This window comes from Nematolebias whitei, chromosome 9 (assembly GCF_014905685.2).
Source record: "Nematolebias whitei isolate Nwh7 chromosome 9, NemWhi1, whole genome shotgun sequence".
Lineage (NCBI taxonomy): Eukaryota > Metazoa > Chordata > Actinopteri > Cyprinodontiformes > Rivulidae > Nematolebias > Nematolebias whitei.
In genome coordinates this window covers 27,819,634-27,839,645 of record NC_056506.1, presented here as the reverse complement: position 1 = coordinate 27,839,645, position 20,012 = coordinate 27,819,634, and the positions used below count along the sequence as shown (strand labels likewise).

General features: G+C 39.1%; 2 protein-coding genes across 3 annotated transcripts in view; both read left to right on the top strand.

The window, feature by feature from the left end:
- sept2 (septin 2) overlaps window positions 1-20,012 on the top strand; it is a gene marked incomplete at its 3' end in the record, with an annotated part of 99,233 nt that overhangs the window by 61,550 nt on the left and 17,671 nt on the right.
- On the top strand, window positions 1,120-15,486 carry zgc:110269 (probable flap endonuclease 1 homolog). The gene is made up of 11 exons (XM_037682174.1): window positions 1,120-1,233; window positions 5,814-5,880; window positions 7,627-7,729; window positions 8,278-8,329; window positions 8,411-8,472; window positions 8,558-8,694; window positions 12,044-12,104; window positions 12,195-12,326; window positions 12,417-12,562; window positions 12,661-12,805; window positions 15,383-15,486. The coding sequence occupies exons 1-11, from the start codon at window positions 1,152-1,154 to the stop codon at window positions 15,431-15,433; spliced, it is 1,038 nt and encodes a 345-aa protein (XP_037538102.1). The 5' UTR covers window positions 1,120-1,151; the 3' UTR covers window positions 15,434-15,486.

The following is a 20,012-nucleotide window of genomic DNA, read 5'->3' as shown; positions in this document are numbered from 1 at the left end:
TCTTACTACAGAACATGTTGCAGATGAACAGTCAGCATCAATGTATCAGAGCCATAAATCATCCTTTACTCCTAATGATGTTGGAGTGACTCGCATCACAAGCAGTCTGTGATAAAGTCCATGCAAACAAGGATTTACTTGAGTGATTTATGTTTTAGAGCTACAGAAATAAAACTTCATGCTGCTCACTTGAAGTTAATTTGTTGGTTCTGAAAAGTGTCAAAACGTTCTCAGTAAATCTACAGCTGCCATAAGATTTATTCTGAATGTTGAATCTTAATCCAAGCTTTAGTGCGATGTACTCGACTTGTTATTGCCATTCTTATTCTTCAAATGTTATTTACATTTAAGCCCTTTGTTTTATTTTTATACATTTGTTGGACAGTCACGTTTTTAAAATAGAACAGTATAGTTTTCCTACAACGCAAGGCTAAAACCATAAACTTTCTGGTATTCATTGTTTTCTGTTGCATATAAATAATATTTATTGGTGTTATTTAAAAAGAATCATACAGACTTATTTAAATCCCATGTGATGATGTAGCTTTCAAAACTTGTTGCAATGCTCATTGTTCTGTGAAGCACAGTCTGCAAATATCATTTAAAACTTGTGGGTATTACTTTTCTAAGTTATTTTATTCAGTGTGTAAATATTAATAAAAGCTGGATGACCATGACTTCCTGACTTGTTTGTGAATTACTGCCCCCTGCTGGTAGAAGGTTGTGGTGTTTAAAACCCGGTCTGGACTTGATGTGGCGCTTGTAGCTACACGTTTTAGAAATAAAAAGAATAGCTTAAACAAAGTTTCTCTGTGTCTTTAAGCAAATATTTACTATAAGTTACCAACAAGCAGAACAGTTACTTTCTTTTTTCTACTGTCGTAACAAACCGGAAGTGTTCAACTTTTTTAAAGAACTTTATTAACAATTCCAAAACAACAATACAAGATATAAATACTGTCCAAAAACAGGTGAACGGTGTCATAACTACATTTTGCAAAATAGTTTTTTTGTTACAAAATAATGAAAGCAAAAATAAAAACAAAGGAGCAAGACTATATGAGAAACTTGAACCAAAAAGTTTTTAGATGCCTGTTGTGACGGAAACACGGAAGTGTTCCTCAGCTGCGGCTCGTCTCTGAAAACTAATTATGGGAATCACTAAACTGTCTGATTTAATCCGCTCAAGCGCTCCTGGTGCGGTTTCTTACAAGGATATCAGTGATTATACAGGTAACAAACGTGATGCTATGCCGGATTTACGTTTTATTTTGTTTTTTTATTCCTCTGTAGCTAGCAGCCGCTAACATTAGCGAGCAGTCACGTGACAGGCTCTAACTAGTTTAACTGATCGTAAAAGCGTTCATGCTCCATTATCACAGTTATTGTGGCCGCTAATATTCATGCTTGCAGTTTTAGGGTGTAGATCTACTGCTATGTCACGTTTTAACTTAATCTAAACGAGTAATTGTTGTTGCTGTTGTCATCTTTCTTTGTTGAAATCAGGTCTCTTGTAAATGAGTCCTCGAGGCTCAATGGGATTTACCTGTCTAAATAAAGGTTGATTGATTGATTGATTGTAATGAAAGGAGAAAATCATATTTTTTTCATCTTTTCCTTCTTCAGGGGTTTCCACAGCAAGTCGTCCTCCTCCATCTCTCTGTCCTCTGCATCCTCTGTCCTCACAACTACCTCCATGTCTTCTCTAACTGCATCCATACATCTCTTCTTTGTCTTTTTCCTGGCAGCTGCATTTCTAACATCCTTCTACCAATATACCCACTGTCCCTCCTCTGGACATGTCCAAACCATCTCAGTCTGGCCTTTTATCTCCCAGTTGTTCAACCTGTGCTGTGCATCTGATGATCTCATTCCTAATCTGATCCATCCTTGTCACTCCTAAGGAGAACCTCAACATTGTCATTTCTGCCACTTCCAGTTCTCTCTCCTGTCTTTTTGTCAATGCCACTGTCTCCAGACCATACAACATATCTGGTCTCACAACAGTCTTGTAAACTTTTCCTTTGACCTTTGCTGACACACTTTTGTCACAAATCACTCTAATCACGTGTCAAACTCAAGGCCCTGGGGCCAAATGTGGCCCTCGTTGACATTTTCTCTGGCCCCCAAGATGGTATGTTAAACATAAAATACTTTTATCACTTAAATTATTTGAGTAATCTTTGATTATGATGTGGAAAGTGCAACAGAGAACGTCAAATGAGACCAAGCAAACTCTTGTTGAAGAACATGTGACCAAGAGAAGATGTTGGCTGTCTGACTTGAGTTAATGCAGTTTTTGAAATTGGCCCTTAGTTTGAACCAAGTTTTTAATTTTGGCCCTTTTTTGTAAGTGAGTTTGACACTCCTTCTCTAAACAAACCCCAATATTTATATAAACCCCGTCACTAAATGCTTCGAAAAACTGGTAATGACCCACATCAAAACAACCATCGACATTGAGGACCCTCACCAGTACGCATACTGCGAGAACAGATCTACAGAAGACGCCATCTCTTCTGTGGTCCACACTGCTCTCACCCACCTGAAGCAGAAGGACTCCTACGTCTGTATGCTCTTTGTGGATTTCACATCTGCCTTCAACACCATGATCCCCCAAACCCTGAGAGGCACACTACTCACATTAGGACTAAGCCCCTCCATTTGCAACTTGGTCCTAGACTTCTTAACAAACAGATCACAGTCAGTGAGGATCCACAACTTCTCCTCCTCCATCATAACCCTCAGCACTGGCTCCCCTCAGGGATGTGTGCTGAGCCCCCTTCTGCTCACTCTGCTCACATATGACTGTGCACCTACCCATCCAGGCTGTCACATTGTAAAGTTTGCAGATTATACAACGGTGATTGGATGCAGCACAAACAATGATGAGTCCAGCTACAGGCAGGAGGTGGAACACCTGGAGAGCTGGTGCAGGAAGAACAACCTCCACATCAATGTGAAGAAGATGAAAGAGATTGTTTTGGACTTCAGAAGGAACAAACTCACCTACACCCCCCTGAACATAAGAGGATCTGCAGTGGATGTGGTCTCCAGCTACAAGTACTTGGGTGTACACATGAATGACAACCTCAGCTGGAGCAACAACACCACCAGCCTGATCAAGAAAGCTCATCAGAGACTCTACTTCCTCAGACGGCTGAGACGAGCTGGTCTGGGAAGCTCAGTCCTCACCTCCTTCTACAGGTGTGCAGTGGAGAGCATCCTGTGCTCCAGCATCAACGTGTGGCATGGAGGCTGCACAGCTGCAGAAAGAAAAGCTTTGCAGAGAGTGGTGAAGGCTGCACAGAAGTCTGTTGGAGTTAGTCTCCCCACCATCACAGACATCTACACCTCCAGATGCAGGAAGAGAGCCACCTGCATCATGGAGGACCCCACTCACCCAGCACAAACACTTTTTGCCCCACTCCCCTCAGGAAGGAGGTTGAGGAGCATTAAGTGTAGAACCACTAGACTGAGGAACAGCTTCTACCCTGAGGCTGTTAGACTCATGAATCTCTAACCAAAATAATCACTGTGAAAAATCACATCATGTTGCTGCTGATCTGTTTCATGTTGCTGCTGATCGGTTTCATGTTGGTGTGTTTATGCGTGTTCATCTGCTCACACAGACTCATGTTTGCGCTGCTGTTTGGCGTGTTGTTTGTTTTTATGCTATTAGTGCTTAGTGTATTTTTAGTTTAATGTTTTTTTTAGTTCATACCTTAGATCTTATTACTGTTTAACATTTTATACTTTTTGTTGGATGTAACTGGGACCCTGAGTACACAATTTCGTTCCACCACATGTACCACATGTGGTGCGTATGACAAATAGAGAACCTTGAATCCTACTGTCATGATGCAACAGGACATTGAGCCTAAACACAACAGCTAATCTACAACCGTACGGTTCATAAAGAAAAGAATCAAGGGGCTACCATGTTCCAGTCAAAGTTCTGAGCCTCTGCCTGGTTGAAGGCAGTGCTGGGACCTTACAAGAGCTGAGCAGAAACAAATGTCTGCAAACCTCAATGAACTGAAGCAATACTAAAAAAAAGGGGGGTCAAAATTCCTCCACAACCACGCGAGAGGCTGAATTTCCCCAATGTGGGATATATTTTCTTAAATCTGTCTTATAACTATGTATTGTCATCTGAATTCAGACAACAAAATATAACATATATGTAGAGCCTGACTAATATGGAAATTTTGACCAAGAGAAAAATAAGATAGAACTTTATTGATCCCGCAGGAAATTGTTTTGCCAGAGTTTCAGTACAAAGGAACATACACAAGGAATCACACAAGATATAACAGTAACAGAATATAAATCGCCTATCGGTTTAATACGGTTCAATATCAGTATCGACTATCGCCGCGATACTGATATTGGGTAAGGCTAGTGCTGTTGACCAGTAAACTGGCTGAAAATTTTTGAGCTTTGTCCGTCCACAAGAATCTAAGTAAACAGCTACTTTTAAACCTGTTTTAACACTTGAAGTCAAGTCAAGTCAAGTCATCTTTATTTGTAGAGCACAATTAAGTGCTCTGAAGTGTTCAAACAGTCTTGCTAAGGTGCGCTCACATTTTCTATCCTCCACTACTCACCATAAAGTTATCAAGCGTGTCACAAAAATATAAATTAAGCAAAGATAAGTCCTTCCCTGTTCATTGTTTAAACAGTCATGTATGGTGAAGGCCTAATTAGTATTGATCGTAGCGGCTATATTTTTTTCTTTGCAGAGAAGTAAAGATTTCAGACAAACAACGAATTTCATTGAGGACAACAAAGATAACGTTACTAAAACTAACACTGATATATTTTACCTCTACGTTAGGTTTATTGTTCTGGATAAAGTTTTAAAAGGTAATAGCCTATGCTAGGTTATCTAAACATTAGCTTGCTAACTTGAGAGGCACGTAGCTAATGATAAGCAGGTTGGAGGATTGAAGAGAACGTATTATTGTTCTTTATTTTATTTTATTTTACAGATCAGATAAAATAAACTTACCATGCACTGTTCAGCAAAATAAGCTACACAGTATTGCTCCCTGCTTCATCTGTGCTGAAAGGGAAAGTTAAAGCAGCCATGACTTGAAAGTAGTCTGCATGCGCCCTTTGTTGGATACATTGTACAATTATTGTGTCTTATGCCTTATGTAATGTTCTCATTTTTACTTTATTTTACTTTATTACTATTCGCACCTTATGTCGAAGCAAATTCCTAGTTGTGAACCTCGTTCATTGACATGGCAATAATAAACTGATTCTGATTCTGATTATTCCATTTGCAAGTAAAGACACGGCTCGTTCCAGCATTTTAGGGGTGAAAATTAGAAGTTAACGCATAATGAGTCATTTTTCATTGATACCGATATGTCCCCCAACGCCTATATCAGCCTAAAATATTGATCCTACCGATATATCGGTCAGGCTGTACAGATATGTACTGCCTTTGCAACACCAGCGAGTGTAATGTCAATTAGTCAAATGACAATGACAAATAAACAAAATTATCACACATTTACTGATTTTTCTAATATCTGAGGTTTTGACTTGATTTATATATATGTATATATATATCCACCTAAAGAACTTGAGGATTGTTTGAAGTCATATTTTTATCATACCTTTAAATAGTTTGAATGGTAAACTAAATGAATGTGTTCTTTAGGAAACAATGAAGAAACGGACTGAACCTTTTTTGTTCTGTGTCCTAATGAAAAGCAGTTCAGTGTGAATAAAAGCCTTTGTAGCTAAAGGAAGATTGTTGCTTTTGTTTATGATGATGCAGCTCTGTTCCTCTGCAGGAAAAGTGGTTGCTCTGGATACGTCTGTTGTTTTGCATCAGTTTCGAGCAGCAACGCCCTCACTCAGGTGAGAGATCAGCTGAACAATTATCTCCGAGCCTAAGCAGAATTGTATTTATGCTCGTTTTCTTACATGTTCCTCATATTAATCCTTTGGTTTGACCCAAACAAAATACAAAAACATGTACAGTACAGGTTGCGAAGATATTAATTTAACCCTTTGGTATTTCTATTTTGTTGCATTACAGCCTGAATTTCACTTAGATTAAGTTATAAACCTACAGTAAATTAAGAGTAATTAAATGGGTAAAAGTAGTGTTAAATTAGTCATAAAAAAAATATAGAAAACTAAAAAGTGTTGCATGCAAATAAATTTAACCACTTTGCTTTGAAGCCCCAATCATTACCTCAAAAAGCCACATAAGTTAAATAAGATTCATCTGTGAACAAACAGCGTGCCAGATGATCTCGTTATTTAAACACCTGTTCTAATGGAGAACTGCTGATCTGTACTACTAAGAAATACAGTTCAGGGTTTGATTATAAAAATATACCAGAGCCCTGAACATCCCACAGAGCTCCATTGTATCCATTATTGCAAAATGGAAAGATTATATCAACATTGTAAACCTGCCAAGAAAGGATCAACCACCAAAACTCAGGATTCAGGCATGGGGCTGCATCTATCAGAGAAGAAAACTAGAGACCAAAGATCTAATGAAGAGATAGGAGGACTTGTCCTTGGCACCACTAGAAGCTGGGCTTCATGGAAGTGTGGCAGTAAAAATATATTACTTAAAAAAAATAAAAATAAAAAATAAGGCAGATCATTTAGAATTTGACAAATGACATTTTGGAGACTTCAGATTTGTGGAAGAAGTTTCTATAGTCGAGACTAAAACTGAACTTTGTGGCACCAAGGACAACTTCATGTCATGAGCAAGCATGCTGAGTACACCACCCCCACTTTGAAGCATGGTGGTGGCAGCATCATCCTGTGGGATATTTTACATCACCGGGGAGTGGGGAACTGGTCAGAGTCAAAAGAAAGACGGACGGAGCAAAGTACCAAAACATTCTTGAGTGAAACCTGTTGGAATCTTTCAGAGAACTGGGACGAAGGTGAGCCTTCCACCAGGATAATAACAAGCTCTCTGCTGAAGAAACACTCCATGGGTTCGTGCACAGCCAGTTAAATGTCCTGGGATGGTCCAGTTAAAGTCCAGATCTCTGTCGAACTGAGGATCACTGGTTTGATTTAAAGATTGCTGGACACGAGCAGCACCCATCCACCCTGAAGGAGCTGCAGCAGTTTGGTCATGAAGAATGGACAAAAAGTCCCCATGAGATGGTCCAAGATCACAGAGATAGACCTGCTCATGGCATTATGAAAGCTTTTTATTCATTAAAAATACTTATTCAAAGGGGTAGATCTTTAAAAAAAACAACAATAGATACAAACACTTCCAAAACTACTATTAAATTCCAGGTTTTAGGCGACGAGCAGAAAAAATGTCTAGTGTGAAAACTTGGCAACCCACTGCCGAAAAACTGGTCAAATTATTCTGTAATTTTTTGAGTTCCAGTTGCCTCAATAGTTTTGTGGGAGAACTTGATGCGTTTGAATGTTTTGTAGTGATGTTGGACTGCATTAGGGTGGACTGGTTTTTGAACTATTAGCATCATCTTACAGTTGGATGTTCAACACAGACCATCAGATTAAACTGGAATACATTTGTTCAAGCACATACAGCTGTATGGGTTCTCTGGTGGGTGGATTAGCCTGAAATGTTTCTCATTTTTCTCTCTGCAGCCCCATCACTGGTCTCTTCTTCCGCACACTCAAATTCCTGGAACATGACATAAAGCCAGTCTTTGTATTTGATGGAACCCCCCCTAAAGAAAAGACACCCGTTGTAAGGAAACCTTTGATTCACCTTGTCCACAAATACCATCTTGTCCTACTTTTATGTGTCAGGGAGATGACGTCCACATCCTCACATCCTTGACTCACATTAGCTGTACCGCCCAAACTTGTTCTTGACTGTGTCCATGTGTTTATGTGTTTGTTAGCAAAATAACTCCTAAACCACTGGATAGTTTTAAATAAAACTTACAGAAAGCAATTGTAGATATCCTTAACTGATTATTTTAGGAGTCAACCCACCTCAAGATAAGTGAAGTTGCTCAACGCAAAAATGGCAACAACTCGGTCAGTTTTACAGGTGTCGTGCTAAAATTTGATGTGATGGTAGCTGTCTGTTGGCATCAACACACACTCTGTATGTGGCATCTCATGGTAATGCATGAGATTGCACATACAGTATCGTTCTATTCAAAGTTTGACCAAAACGACTACAGCTCAAACGTCTTGGTCTGAATGCTATGAAAGGTGGTGGGTGATGAGCATTCCTTCATTTCTTGGAGCAGTGACCGATAATTGTCACTTTCACTGTTTCTGCAGCTTGAGAGGCGAGCTGAGGCAGCTGGTTGGAGCTTCAAACCTCCGGGGATAGGTACAGTCATACAGAGAATATAAATGTTGTGGTTTAAGGTTAGAGTGTAGTTCCTAAAGTTCCTTTTGTTTTTCACTGCAGCATCATCTCGGACCAGATCATGTCTAGAGCTCCTGAAGCATCTGGGTGTTCCTGTCATCCAGGTTCAGCACACTCATTAGACGTGCTTTCAGCTTCACCCTCACATCATTTGTCCTTCACCTCATGGGCCAGAGATTTCTCTTTCAGGCTCCAGCGGACGCCGAGGCGATGTGTGCACGGCTGGTGCGAGACGGGACTGCCGACGCAGTGGCATCAGAGGACATGGACACGCTGCCCTTTGGGGCTAATGTTCTTATTCGTCAACTGAATGCTAAAAGAGACAGGTGGGGACTTTCACTTCATAGAGTGCTCTGACGACTATGAAAGAGGCTTTCTTAATTTTTAATTTACAAGTTTAACTTATGTTTGTGGCACATTTCTACTGTGGGACGTTTGGACGTTTAAACTTTCCAAGTAAAAAATACAAATTTAGACACACAATTTAAGCTGGTGGTAAATGAGCTTAAACAGGCCACATTTTGGTTGATGAGTTTTTAAATTAGCACTGATTTAAATCAAATACAGTGGAAAATTGTCGTATGAAGTTGCTTTTTGAGTAAATATATAATAAAAAGATGAACTGGAGACCTGTCCAGGGTGTACCCCGCCTCTAGCACAGTGACTGCTGGATATGAGCGCCAGTGACTCCCGCAACCTGAAAAGGAAGAAGCGGGTAAAGAGGATGGATGTTTGTTTGTGTGTGTGCCCTGTTAGAGTATCAGAAAGTGTCCTGAGCAATAACACCATGTTCAGGCCAACTGGGCCAGCGTAAGACGCAGTGATTTCAGCTAAAATACTTCTCATCATTCTCTGCCATGAAAGGCAGGAACTCGTGTAATTGTCTCTGTCTGTAAACAAACTGTTGTGAACCACTGGATGGGTTTAAACACAGAAAGTACGGAGTACGGTAATCATGTAGATGAACATCTACATGATTATCTTTCGATTCAAAATGGCCACCACATCTAATCAACCTAAGCAAACATAAAAATAGCTTCTTATTTAAATTGTTATTTTTTTATTTTTCCTACCTGTAAATTGAGTTTGAATTCAGTGTGGATAAATGAGGACAGATTGTGTTGTAAAGAGCTTTGAGTGTCTTGATAAGATAGAACGGTGCTATACAAGTACAGACTATTTACATACTTTTAAGTACTAACAGATCACACAGTGTCTAACTTTAGCATGCAAGATAGCAGTTGATACTTATTCTTTCAAGAATTGTTACTTTCATTTTTATCAGAGATACATTGATGAATGATGTTTACAGACAGTATTTCAGGGTTTAACTGTATTTTTTTTTTTTTTAAGTTTTTTAAGTAATCCAAAATCATAATTTTTTTTGTCAGTTACTGTATTTGATCTAGGGGCTGTGGTCTCATGATCCTGAGGCTGCAGACTCGAGCCCAGGTTTTGTCAGGGAGCCTATCCTTCAAAAAACAATTGTCAAATCATTCATGAGTTTGTTCCCTGTAGCAACCCCTGAAGAAGAGAGCAAGAAAGGACAGAAAACTGACTGTATGGTATTTTCAGCATGTGTCTCTTGTTATTTTAGCTATTATTGCAACATATGGTGTATATATGTACAAGAAAATATATATTTTTTATTTTATTTAGTGTTGTATTATCAGCTGTGTCTGTTACGTGTCGGTGCTCATTATAAAATACAAATGTTTCCTTCCAGGCAGAACTTCAATTAAATCAGTTTAAACGTGGTTCTACAAACTCGTGGTTGTCTGGTTTATAAAGCAATTACGGTGTCAGTTTTAAATAGGACAGATATTTAGAACAATTTAATTAGTTAAAAAACAAATAAAATAATAAAGGCATCAACAATAAAAGTCACTCCTTAAACAAATGCATTTCACCCGCTGCCTTTCACTCCAGAGTTTTAAACTAAAATCATTTTATGGGAAGAAATGATGGAGTTGTATCTGTTTTGGTCAGACCTTGAACATAATGTTACATGCAATCTCAAAGAGAATGTATTGTGGATGAGTCCCAGTTACTACCACTTCAAACTGTAGCTCAGTATCTATAAAATTCACAGAATTGAAGCCATTTTTGTGGTTGCAAATGTTGATTAGCTGTGGCAGCCATCTTGAACTGGGTTGGCTCTAAACATTAATCGGTTGTAGATGTACAAAATAGTTTCATTAAAATTCATCCAGTGGATCATACAATATTTTTCTAACAGTCAGAATTGGCTCTAAATATTTATAATAATAATATTGTGTTATGTGTTGTCATTATTTTATGTTTCAATGGCGAAATTGGATCTCTGCATTTAACCCATCCACCACCAGGTGGAGCAGTGGGCAGCTATTGAAAGCACCTGGGGAGCATTTTGGGGATGAGAATGGGCTGCCCAAAGACACCCTGAGATGTGGAATGACTGGGGATCAAACCTGGGATTTTCAGGTCCCGAGTCGGCTGCCCTGCCTCTGCATCATAATGGCAACATTAAATAAAAATCTTATTCAATCTGTTAGAGCTTGGTGTATGTGGTGTGGATCAGTCTCGGCTACAAAACACCATGTATGAGATCAATAGCTGTAAAATTTGATTGGGTTACAACCATTTTTTTATGGTCAGTTGTCTGTGGCAGCCATCTTGAATTTGGTCCAAAAGTTCAGTTGCACCCGATCATCGTCTTTGGCTTCTCTTTGGTTCAAGCGGTGACCAATGGTGCGATCTGACACTGATGACCATTGGAGTTCACCTCTTATCTGTTTGAAAGTTGTTCGGAGCTCTTTGGTCACCGTTCATATTTGTTGTCTCTTCAGTCTGCCAGTTTCCCTTTTGTGGACATGTCCAAAGAGGTTAGCTATGCCATCCATCCATCCATCCATTATCTTCCGCTTGTTCCGAAGTCGGGTTGCGGGAGCAGCACCTTGAACAGGGAGGTCCAGACGTCTCTTTCCACAGCCACCTCTTTTTTTCTCTTCTGGAGGGAGCCCAAGGCGTTCCCATGTCTCTCCAGCATGTCCTGGGTCTTCCCCGGGGTCTCTTCCCAGTCGGACATGCCCGAAGCACCTCGCTAGGGAGGCGCCCGGGGAGCATCCTTACCAGATGGCTGAACCACCTCAACTGGCTCCTCTTGATGTGGAGGAGCAGCGGTTCTACTCTGAGTCTCTCCCTGATAACTGAACTTCTCACCTTGTCTCTAAGGGAGAGTCCAGCTACCCCGCGGAGGAAACTAATTTAAACTGCCTGTATCCTCGATCTCATTCTTTCAGTCACTGCCCAGAGCTCATGACCATAGGTGAGGGTAGGAACGTAGACCGACCAGTAAACCAAGCGCTTTGAGTACATCTCAGCTTCTTCTTTACCACATATGTTAGCTATGACTGATTGTTATTATTTAATTTGTAGTTTTTCCCCCATTGTATTACTTTAGTTAGTTTCATTAGTTTCATTTTGTTAATTTTAGTGACCTTTGTGCTTTTTTGGTCACAAGAGTACAAAGAAATATGTCCTTGTGTTTATGGTTGTCCAGCTGGTTGATATAGATTCCTTAGGTAAGAGTGTCCTGCACAGTATTTTTAAAAATCCAATGTCCTGCTTTATTTAGGAACGGTACATGAAGGTTTCTTGCCTGCCTTGACGTTCACATTGTTCCTATTTTTTCAGTGAAGTTGTTGAATACTCCTTACCCAAGCTGTTGAACAACCTTCAGATTAGTCACGAGGAGGTAAGACTGAAACCTTCAAACGATGGCACTCGGTGAAAACAGTCCTCCCAGTAAACACTCAACGTACCCTTTATTTGCTCTGATCTTCAGCTGGTTGACCTCTGTATTTTGCTGGGCTGTGACTACTGTGACAAGATCCCTGGCCTGGGTCCTAAGAGAGCTCTGAGCCTGATCCAGAATCATCATACTATTGAGAACGTGGTTTTGCACATTAATAGACAGGTATCAGAAGAACAAACTTCTCTAGTGGTGCTTCTATGTCTTGTTATAAAAAAAGACGATCAAATGAGTCAGATTTTTGCTTCTCCTTAGACCCATCCAGTCCCACATTTCTGGAAATACAAAGAGGCAAGGAAGATTTTCTTGGAGGCACCACAGACCACAGTTGCTGAACTCATCTGGACCGAGCCGGATGAAGAAGCCTTGGTCAGGTTCCTCTGTCACGTCAATCATGTCAGGTTTGTGCTTCGCTCAAGCCATCTGCCTTTTTTCACATAATGCTGTAAATTCATAAATTCCAACGGATATTAGTCTAATTTGGGCCTGTATATTTCAGGGAGGAGAGGGTTCGTCATCGAATGAAGACGTTTCGTGACAGTCGAGAAATTAGGCGAGCGGGGAGAGAAAAGGAGAAGACAGCAGGAAGTCACAGGCAGAGCCGGATGGAGGACTTCTTTAGAGTTACTAGAAAAAGAGAACAAGTAAGTCATAGCAAATATATTTATATTAACTTGAGCATTTTAAAGCTTACAAAATATAATTAAATGTATTATACCAGTGTTGCGTCGGTATAACCAGCTCCCGTCTTTAACACCAGGGTTTTTACACAGTCTAGAAAAGTTTATGTATCGTATGGGGTTTGTTTTTAAATATTTTCTGGTTCTGGATAAGTGTAGAAAAATTACTTTCCAGATTTTTTTCTGTTTCTTAAACCAAAATCTGAATTTTTAGGAAAAAAGAACAACAACAAGAACAAAAGTCCCACAATTTTTCTGTTTTCACTATGCAAAATTAAGATAATAACCTGAAGTTTCTCTTAATGATGGCATCCTGAATGGCAGCTGTGTATAAAAGCAAAATATATCGTAAAACTTAGTATTTTATGCAACTTTCAGGCAAACATTAGCCCAGCTATAAACCCCAGTTTGTTTATTTATTTTGTGTTAGTAACATTCTTTTACAGAATTTATATTAGTTGTTGAAGAAGGCTTAAACAATTTCATTAGGACTATCAATGTACAGTAGTCCCTCGCTACTTTGCGGTTTGACTTTCGTGGACTTGCTCTTTCGTGGTTTTTTAAAATAAGATTGGACATGACACGCAATTGACTGACTGACGGATCAGCCGCAATATCAGCATGGAATTTTAATTTATAATAAATTATTTTAAATTATTTATCACCTGCTGCACCTGTGTGCAGCCCACATGTGCAGGGAGATGCTCTCTCCTGCAGCATGTCATGATCTCCGTTCTGCAGCAGAGAAGTGGGCGTGGCCGAGAGCAGTGGCAGAGAGCAGAGATCATGACATGCTGTGAGCTTTTAGAGTTTAGAAAATTGCAAGAGTCTGGGAAGCGTTTATAGTACTTACTACTTACACTGCTATTCCTGCTTCGTGGACTACTGTAATAGAAAAACATTCAAAACATTTGCCCCTATAAACAGTTTCCTGAAATTAATTTTTCCGAACAGTTGTTTTGTTCTCGTCTGCTGTTAAAAGTGAAAAGGCAATGTTTATGCCCACGTCAGTTAGCAAAATATCTCTTGAATCAATAAAAACATTTAACCCTTAAGAGTCAGTTTTGTTTGCTTATTAGCAAAATGGTTCATGAACCAGTGGGTGGATATATCATACCATACCATACCATTTTATTTATAGAGCACTTAAAACAGCTACAACGCCAACCAAAGTGCTGTACAGACAGAACAACAGACAACACATGAAGCAGTATACAAAATGAAGTAAATCAAAAATATAGACATAAAATCGATGCAGATAATAAATATGATGACAAACCAGTGTGGAGCATACAGGTTCAAAACACAGATCCTCTGGTGTTGAAAGCTACTGAATAGTATCCAAAAAAGTTCAATCTGGTCCTCTGGACATTCAAAAAACAAAAAACAAAACAAAGCAAAAAAAAATCTAGAAACGTTTCGTCTCTCATCCGAGAGACTTCCTCAGTCTGAGGTGCTGTTTTCAGCTCAGTCTCTTAAATAGCACCTTCTCAGAGTGGATCAACCAGTTTGCTGCTGACAACCAAAACCAGCTGATCACATGATCAAGAAGGACCATCAGCCTAACAATGGATCATTAGCACACTGATGGCTGTTTACTACTCACAGAGGGCTGAGTGATACTAGCAATCACAGCAGTGTAAGAGAGGGACAGTTGGACAGTTGGCTACTGAATAGTAGTGAGTTTTTAAATGGGATTTGAAAACCGAGAGGGAGGGGGCCTGTCTGACAAGCAGAGGTAACTCGTTCCAAAGTCTTGGTCCTGCTACATAGAAGGCCCTGTCACCTCTGCGCTTAAGACGAGATCCTGGAACTGTGAGGAGCAACTGGTCCGCTGACCTCAGGGAACGTGGGTGGATATTGCCTAAATGCTGGTGAAGATTCTCAGTCTCATCAGATATTGCCTAAGCTTTCAGAAAGTAATAACTAAATGTAGATCTACACCTGATGACCTTTTGTAGTTAACATAATTCAAAATGGCTATCACAGCAGCTCGACCAACACAAAAATGGCTACAACTCAGTCAGTTTTATACATCTTAATATAAAATTTGGTGTGGAGGTAGCTGAGAGTCATCTTCAACTTATACCTTGATCCGTTATGTGGCAAATTTGCCTAAAACCTTGACATTCACTGTTGGAAGTGCTGAACAAATTTCAAAGAAAGTCTCAGAAAGTTATTATTGTTTGTATGCCTACATCTGATCGACTTTCAGAGTCAATCTATTTGAAGACAACAACTAGTTGACCTTAGCCTACACAAAAATGACTATAAATGTTGAATTTTATTAATATCGAGTTAAAATTAGCTGTTCTAGTAGGTCAGAGTCATTAATAACATTTCAAACACCAATAAATCCTGCAAGATTCAAATATTTCCTGTTAGTAATTTTGGCCCATAAATTAACAGAGAAATGTAAAATTTTAACACTCAAAAGGTAGAGACTAACATTTCTAACTGTGATGAAACCCTGTTTTGTATTCTTAAATCCGTAATTCGGTGATTTGAATTGTAAATCTATTTTTGTCTTCCTTTTTATAGGCTTTGGAAGCTGACTCTTCATTGGACGAAACCAAAAAGAAACGAAGATGAAGAAGCTGTCATCATCTCCAGATGACTGAACTGTTCTCAAATTTCTCCCAAAGACCAAAGAAATAGAAATAATGTACCGGTATCCGACAGCTTGTCAATTTTATGATCCAATTATGAGTCTGCAAACATCTGTGTTCATGGCAGTGTAGTCAATGAGCAGTTCCTTGTGCATCATGCAGTTTCCTGCAGCGCCTGTGACACAAGCAGATCAGGAGATGTACGGCAATGAAAGAGAACAGTGTGGTCACTGTTGGGAAGGCTTTTCCTAAAGCCAAAACTGGACACAAGTGATGTTTCTTCACCAGATATTCAATTAGGCACCTGTTGTGTGAAAGGAGCCAAGGCAGAAACCAAAGGCTTGAATGTTAAGACATGCACAAAGGTTGTAAAATGTCTTAAAAGATCAGTAAGATGATTTAATCTACACCTGAAAAATTTTGTTTTGCAAAAATGCAACTATATTAGCATTTTTCTGTTGTAAATATTGTAAATTGCATGAAGCATTTTAGTAAACAAGCTTTCTTTGGGATCTATTCTATTTTGACTGACGTCATTAATCATTAATGGTGATGTGGAGCTTGCTTGGAACTATTTTCATAATCGTTTCGTTCATTTTGTAAATAAACACGCTCCATTTCACCAGTTCAGAATAAAGGGCTGGAATAGCCCCTCGTTTACTTGAGTTATCAGATCTCTTGCACAGGATGGATCAGCTTTGGGCAACAGCAAGAAAGTCTGGTTCAGATACTCAGTTGTTGCAATTTTGTCAATTACGGAATCACTGTACAGCTTCTATTAAAGCTGCATAACGAAATTATTATTTATCTAGAAGTCAGTACCAGCAGTCCTTCCTTCTATGTGATCTTCAAATGGTGCTCTTATTGAGTTTGTTCATTCTTAAAAATACTTGGGTATCTTGGTTGATTCACATCTCTCTTTTAAGCCTCATGTCGAAAACTTGGTAAAGAAACTGAAAGTTAAACTGGGTTTCTTTTTCAGAAATGGATCCTGTCTAACTCTGAATGCTAGGAAACATCTTGTAACTGCTACGTTCCTTCCCTCCATTGATTACGGTGAAATTATTTACATGAACGCTCCTACAAGCACCCTGTTGGACGCTGTTTATCACGGAGCGCTAAGATTCATCATTGGCTGTAACTATTGTACCCACCACTGCACCCTGTATTCACTGGTTAACTGGTCATCATTAACTTCACACAGACTCTCACTGGGACATTTTCATCTTTAAATCACTTCTTGGTCTGCTGCCTTCATACATCTCCTCCTACATGTCTCTGCGTGAGTGCAGTTACAGCGTGCGCTCTCAGGACATTATTACCTGCAGTGTTCCCTCAGTGAGGACTGAACCTGGCAAAAGGGCCTTCTACTCTGCTCCTGTTTCCTGAAATACCTTTCAAAAAGATCTGAAGTTGTTGACTTTGACCACTCTAAGGGATTTTAAACATCTGCTAAGTTCATGGCAAAAAGCCACACAGACATGTTCCCGTTTTTAGTATTTTGCATGACTTTATAATGTAGCTGTTTTTGTTTTATTTTTAATATAATTTCTCCTATTTACTTTTCATTTTATATGCTTTTTATATGATTGTCTATTGTTGTCTGTACGTCATCTGTGTTCTTTGTTTAAACCGGGTCTCTCTTGTAAATGAGTCTTTGTGGCTGAATAACCTGTATAAATAAAGGTTGAATGAATTTCAGACCATCTAAGATCTGAATGACCCTAAGAGTTTGTCGTGTACCATCTCTTTCTGGCAGCACTCACTCATCTGATCCTCCACCACAATTTGACTCTGCTCCTGTGTCAAATAAGCAGTTTCCAGTTTCTCATTTGATACAGTTTCTAACGGTAAATTACTTTCCTTCACATGTCAAACCTGAAAAAAACTACACCTTCTCATTTTCATCGTTCTCTGTCTGTGAGGTCGCTAAACTGTGAAAAGGTCTAGATTCTAGAAAATCTGCAGGCCCTGATGACCTCCCTCCTTATTTTTTACTTTTAGTTGCACACATAATAGCAGAACCAATGTCATACATTGTTAATCTCTATACAACAGTATTGTTTCAGATGCTTGGAAAACAGCTTTTGTGCTGCCATTATTGAAGAGAGAAGACCCCACTATATTGAACAATTATCGACCAATCTCTAAACTGTGTTTTAGAAAAACTGATAAATACTCAAGTCAGGAAGTATTTGTACTCAATACTTTATCTTCTCTCCAATCTGGCTTCAGGAAACAACACAACATGACGACTGCTTCACTAAAGGTTTTTAATGATGATGTTGAAGCATCGGAAGCTAAGGATTATTGTGCTGCACTTTATAGACCTGTCTAAAGCCTTACTGTAGATCATGACATCTTAGGGTCTCTGATGGTTTCTCAGATCACACTGTTGGTTGTTTTTCTAACTATCTCAGGTCAGAAGAAACGTGTTCGACATAATGGTACTTTCAGCTAGCTATTTAACCATCACTAATGGTGTGCCACAAGGCTCAGTTTTAGGACCCACTCTTTTTACAATTTATATACAGTAAGTAATTTAATGTAGTTGAAAGCATTGCTAACACCTCCTTGCATTTTTATGCTAATGATAGTTTATTGTCGAGCTAACACAGTTGCCAAGGTTTTCCAGCTTCTACAGTATGCATTTGACATTATTCAGGCAGACTTATTCCATCTCAAATTGGGGCTAAACTCTGAAAAACCAAGGGGATGTTTTCAAACACAATGTTGGTCCCAGCAGTTCCTCCTCCTATCTCATCCATACGGACTTCCTATTGAGTTTGTGGACTTTTACAAATACTTGGGAATTTTAATTGATGCATATCTATTTTAAGCCACATAGTGAGAACTTGTTAAAGAAATTGAAACTGGGTTTCTTTTTCAGAAATAGATCTTGTTTAACTCTGTCTGGTCTCCGTGTCGACCTCTGAAGAGGGAAAAACCGAAAGGTCTTTTTTAACTCTGAATGCCAGGAAACGCCTTGTAGCTGCTACTTTCTTACCGTCCATTGACTATGGTGACATTATTTATATGAATGTCCCTCCCAGCTACTTGCAGCTGTCTACCATGTCTATGAAGATTCATAACTGGTTGTAACTACCATTCATCACTGCACTCTGTACCGTACTCATTGGTCATTTGATCATCAATATCTACATGTTGGCTCTCTCACTGGTACATCTTCATCTGTAAATCATTCCTTGGTCTGCTGCCTTCACATATCTCCTCCCACATGTCACGTCGTCAGTGCAATTACAGTGTGCCCTCTCAGGCCATCATTACGTGCAGTGTTCCCACAGTGTGGACTGAACTTGGCAAAAAGGCCTCTTCTTACTCTGCTCCTGCAACCTGGAACACCTTGCAACAAGAACTGAAGCTGCCCACTTTGATTTCTTTAAGGGATTTTAAACATTTGATAAGGTCATTAGAAAAATCTAACAAAATATGTTCTTGTTTTAAGTATTTTACCTAGTTTTGTATGACACTTTGATTTTACTGTTTCTATAACACTATTTTCATTTTAATTGATTTTATTGTTGTGAATTGTCTGTATACTCCATATGTTGCCTGTCTAAAACAGGTCTTCCTCGTGATTTAATGAGACTACATGTATAAATAAAAGGTTAAATAAATAAAAAAGAAATATGTGATTGTTTTTATTTGAATTAAAACAACATTTAGCTGTATTTGGCTGTGTTGCTTTTGTTACAGTTAGGAAATATTTATTTGTATGAAAGGAAAGAGTCACGCATGCTCAGGTTGTAACTTGTGCAGGCGCTGTGCCCTCCATCATGCCAGACCTGGATGGAAAAACTAGATCAATTCATCTCAAGGCAGCCTTTGATTGTGCTATTTTTTAAAATTAGACATAAGGGCTTTTCATTTTTCAATTGAAGATAATTAGTGTACATTGCATCATTGTTGGTATTTATCAATACATTATATAAATCCATCCAAAAAACTAGTTAACAGGCCAACAAAAAGTTTGTCAATATTTGACTTCACTACGTAGTTTTATGATATCCAGTCAAACAACTTTAGGAGAAAAGATTTCAAATGAAAACATGCATAAATAATTTTGTCAAGTCACATCTCGGTACTCAGCAAACTTTGTAATTACAAGTCCATCCATCCATCCATTATCTTTACCTGCTTATTCCATTTTGGGTCACGGGGGTCGCTGGTGCCCATGTCCAGCAATCACTGTGTGAGGGGCGGGGTACACCCTGGACAGGTCTCCAGTTCATCACAGAGACACATCGAGACAAACGAGACAAACAACCATTCACTCTCTCACTCACACCTAGGGACAATTTAGAGTTACCAATCAGCCTAACATGCATGTTTTTGGTCTGTGGGAGTAAACTGAAGTACCCAGAGAAAACCCATGCATGCACGGAGAGAACATTTAAACTCGACCAAGAACGGCCCCTGGCCTGGATTCGATCCAGCAATCATTTTACTGAGAGACAACAGCTCTATCAACCGAGCTCTCAAGTGACTTATATCATATTATATTATATTATATTATATTATATTATATTATATTATATTAT

What these genes read in the sequence shown, in the direction of transcription:
- zgc:110269 (XM_037682174.1), top strand. Translation starts at nt 1,152, where the DNA reads ATGGGAATCACTAAACTGTCTGATTTAATCCGCTCAAGCGCTCCTGGT. An exon ending in GCAGCAACGCCCTCACTCAG is followed by an intron (nt 5,881 to 7,626) that starts GTGAGAGATCAG and finishes TTCTCTCTGCAG; the next exon opens with CCCCATCACTGGTCTCTTCT. An exon ending in TTCAGATTAGTCACGAGGAG is followed by an intron (nt 12,105 to 12,194) that starts GTAAGACTGAAA and finishes TCTGATCTTCAG; the next exon opens with CTGGTTGACCTCTGTATTTT.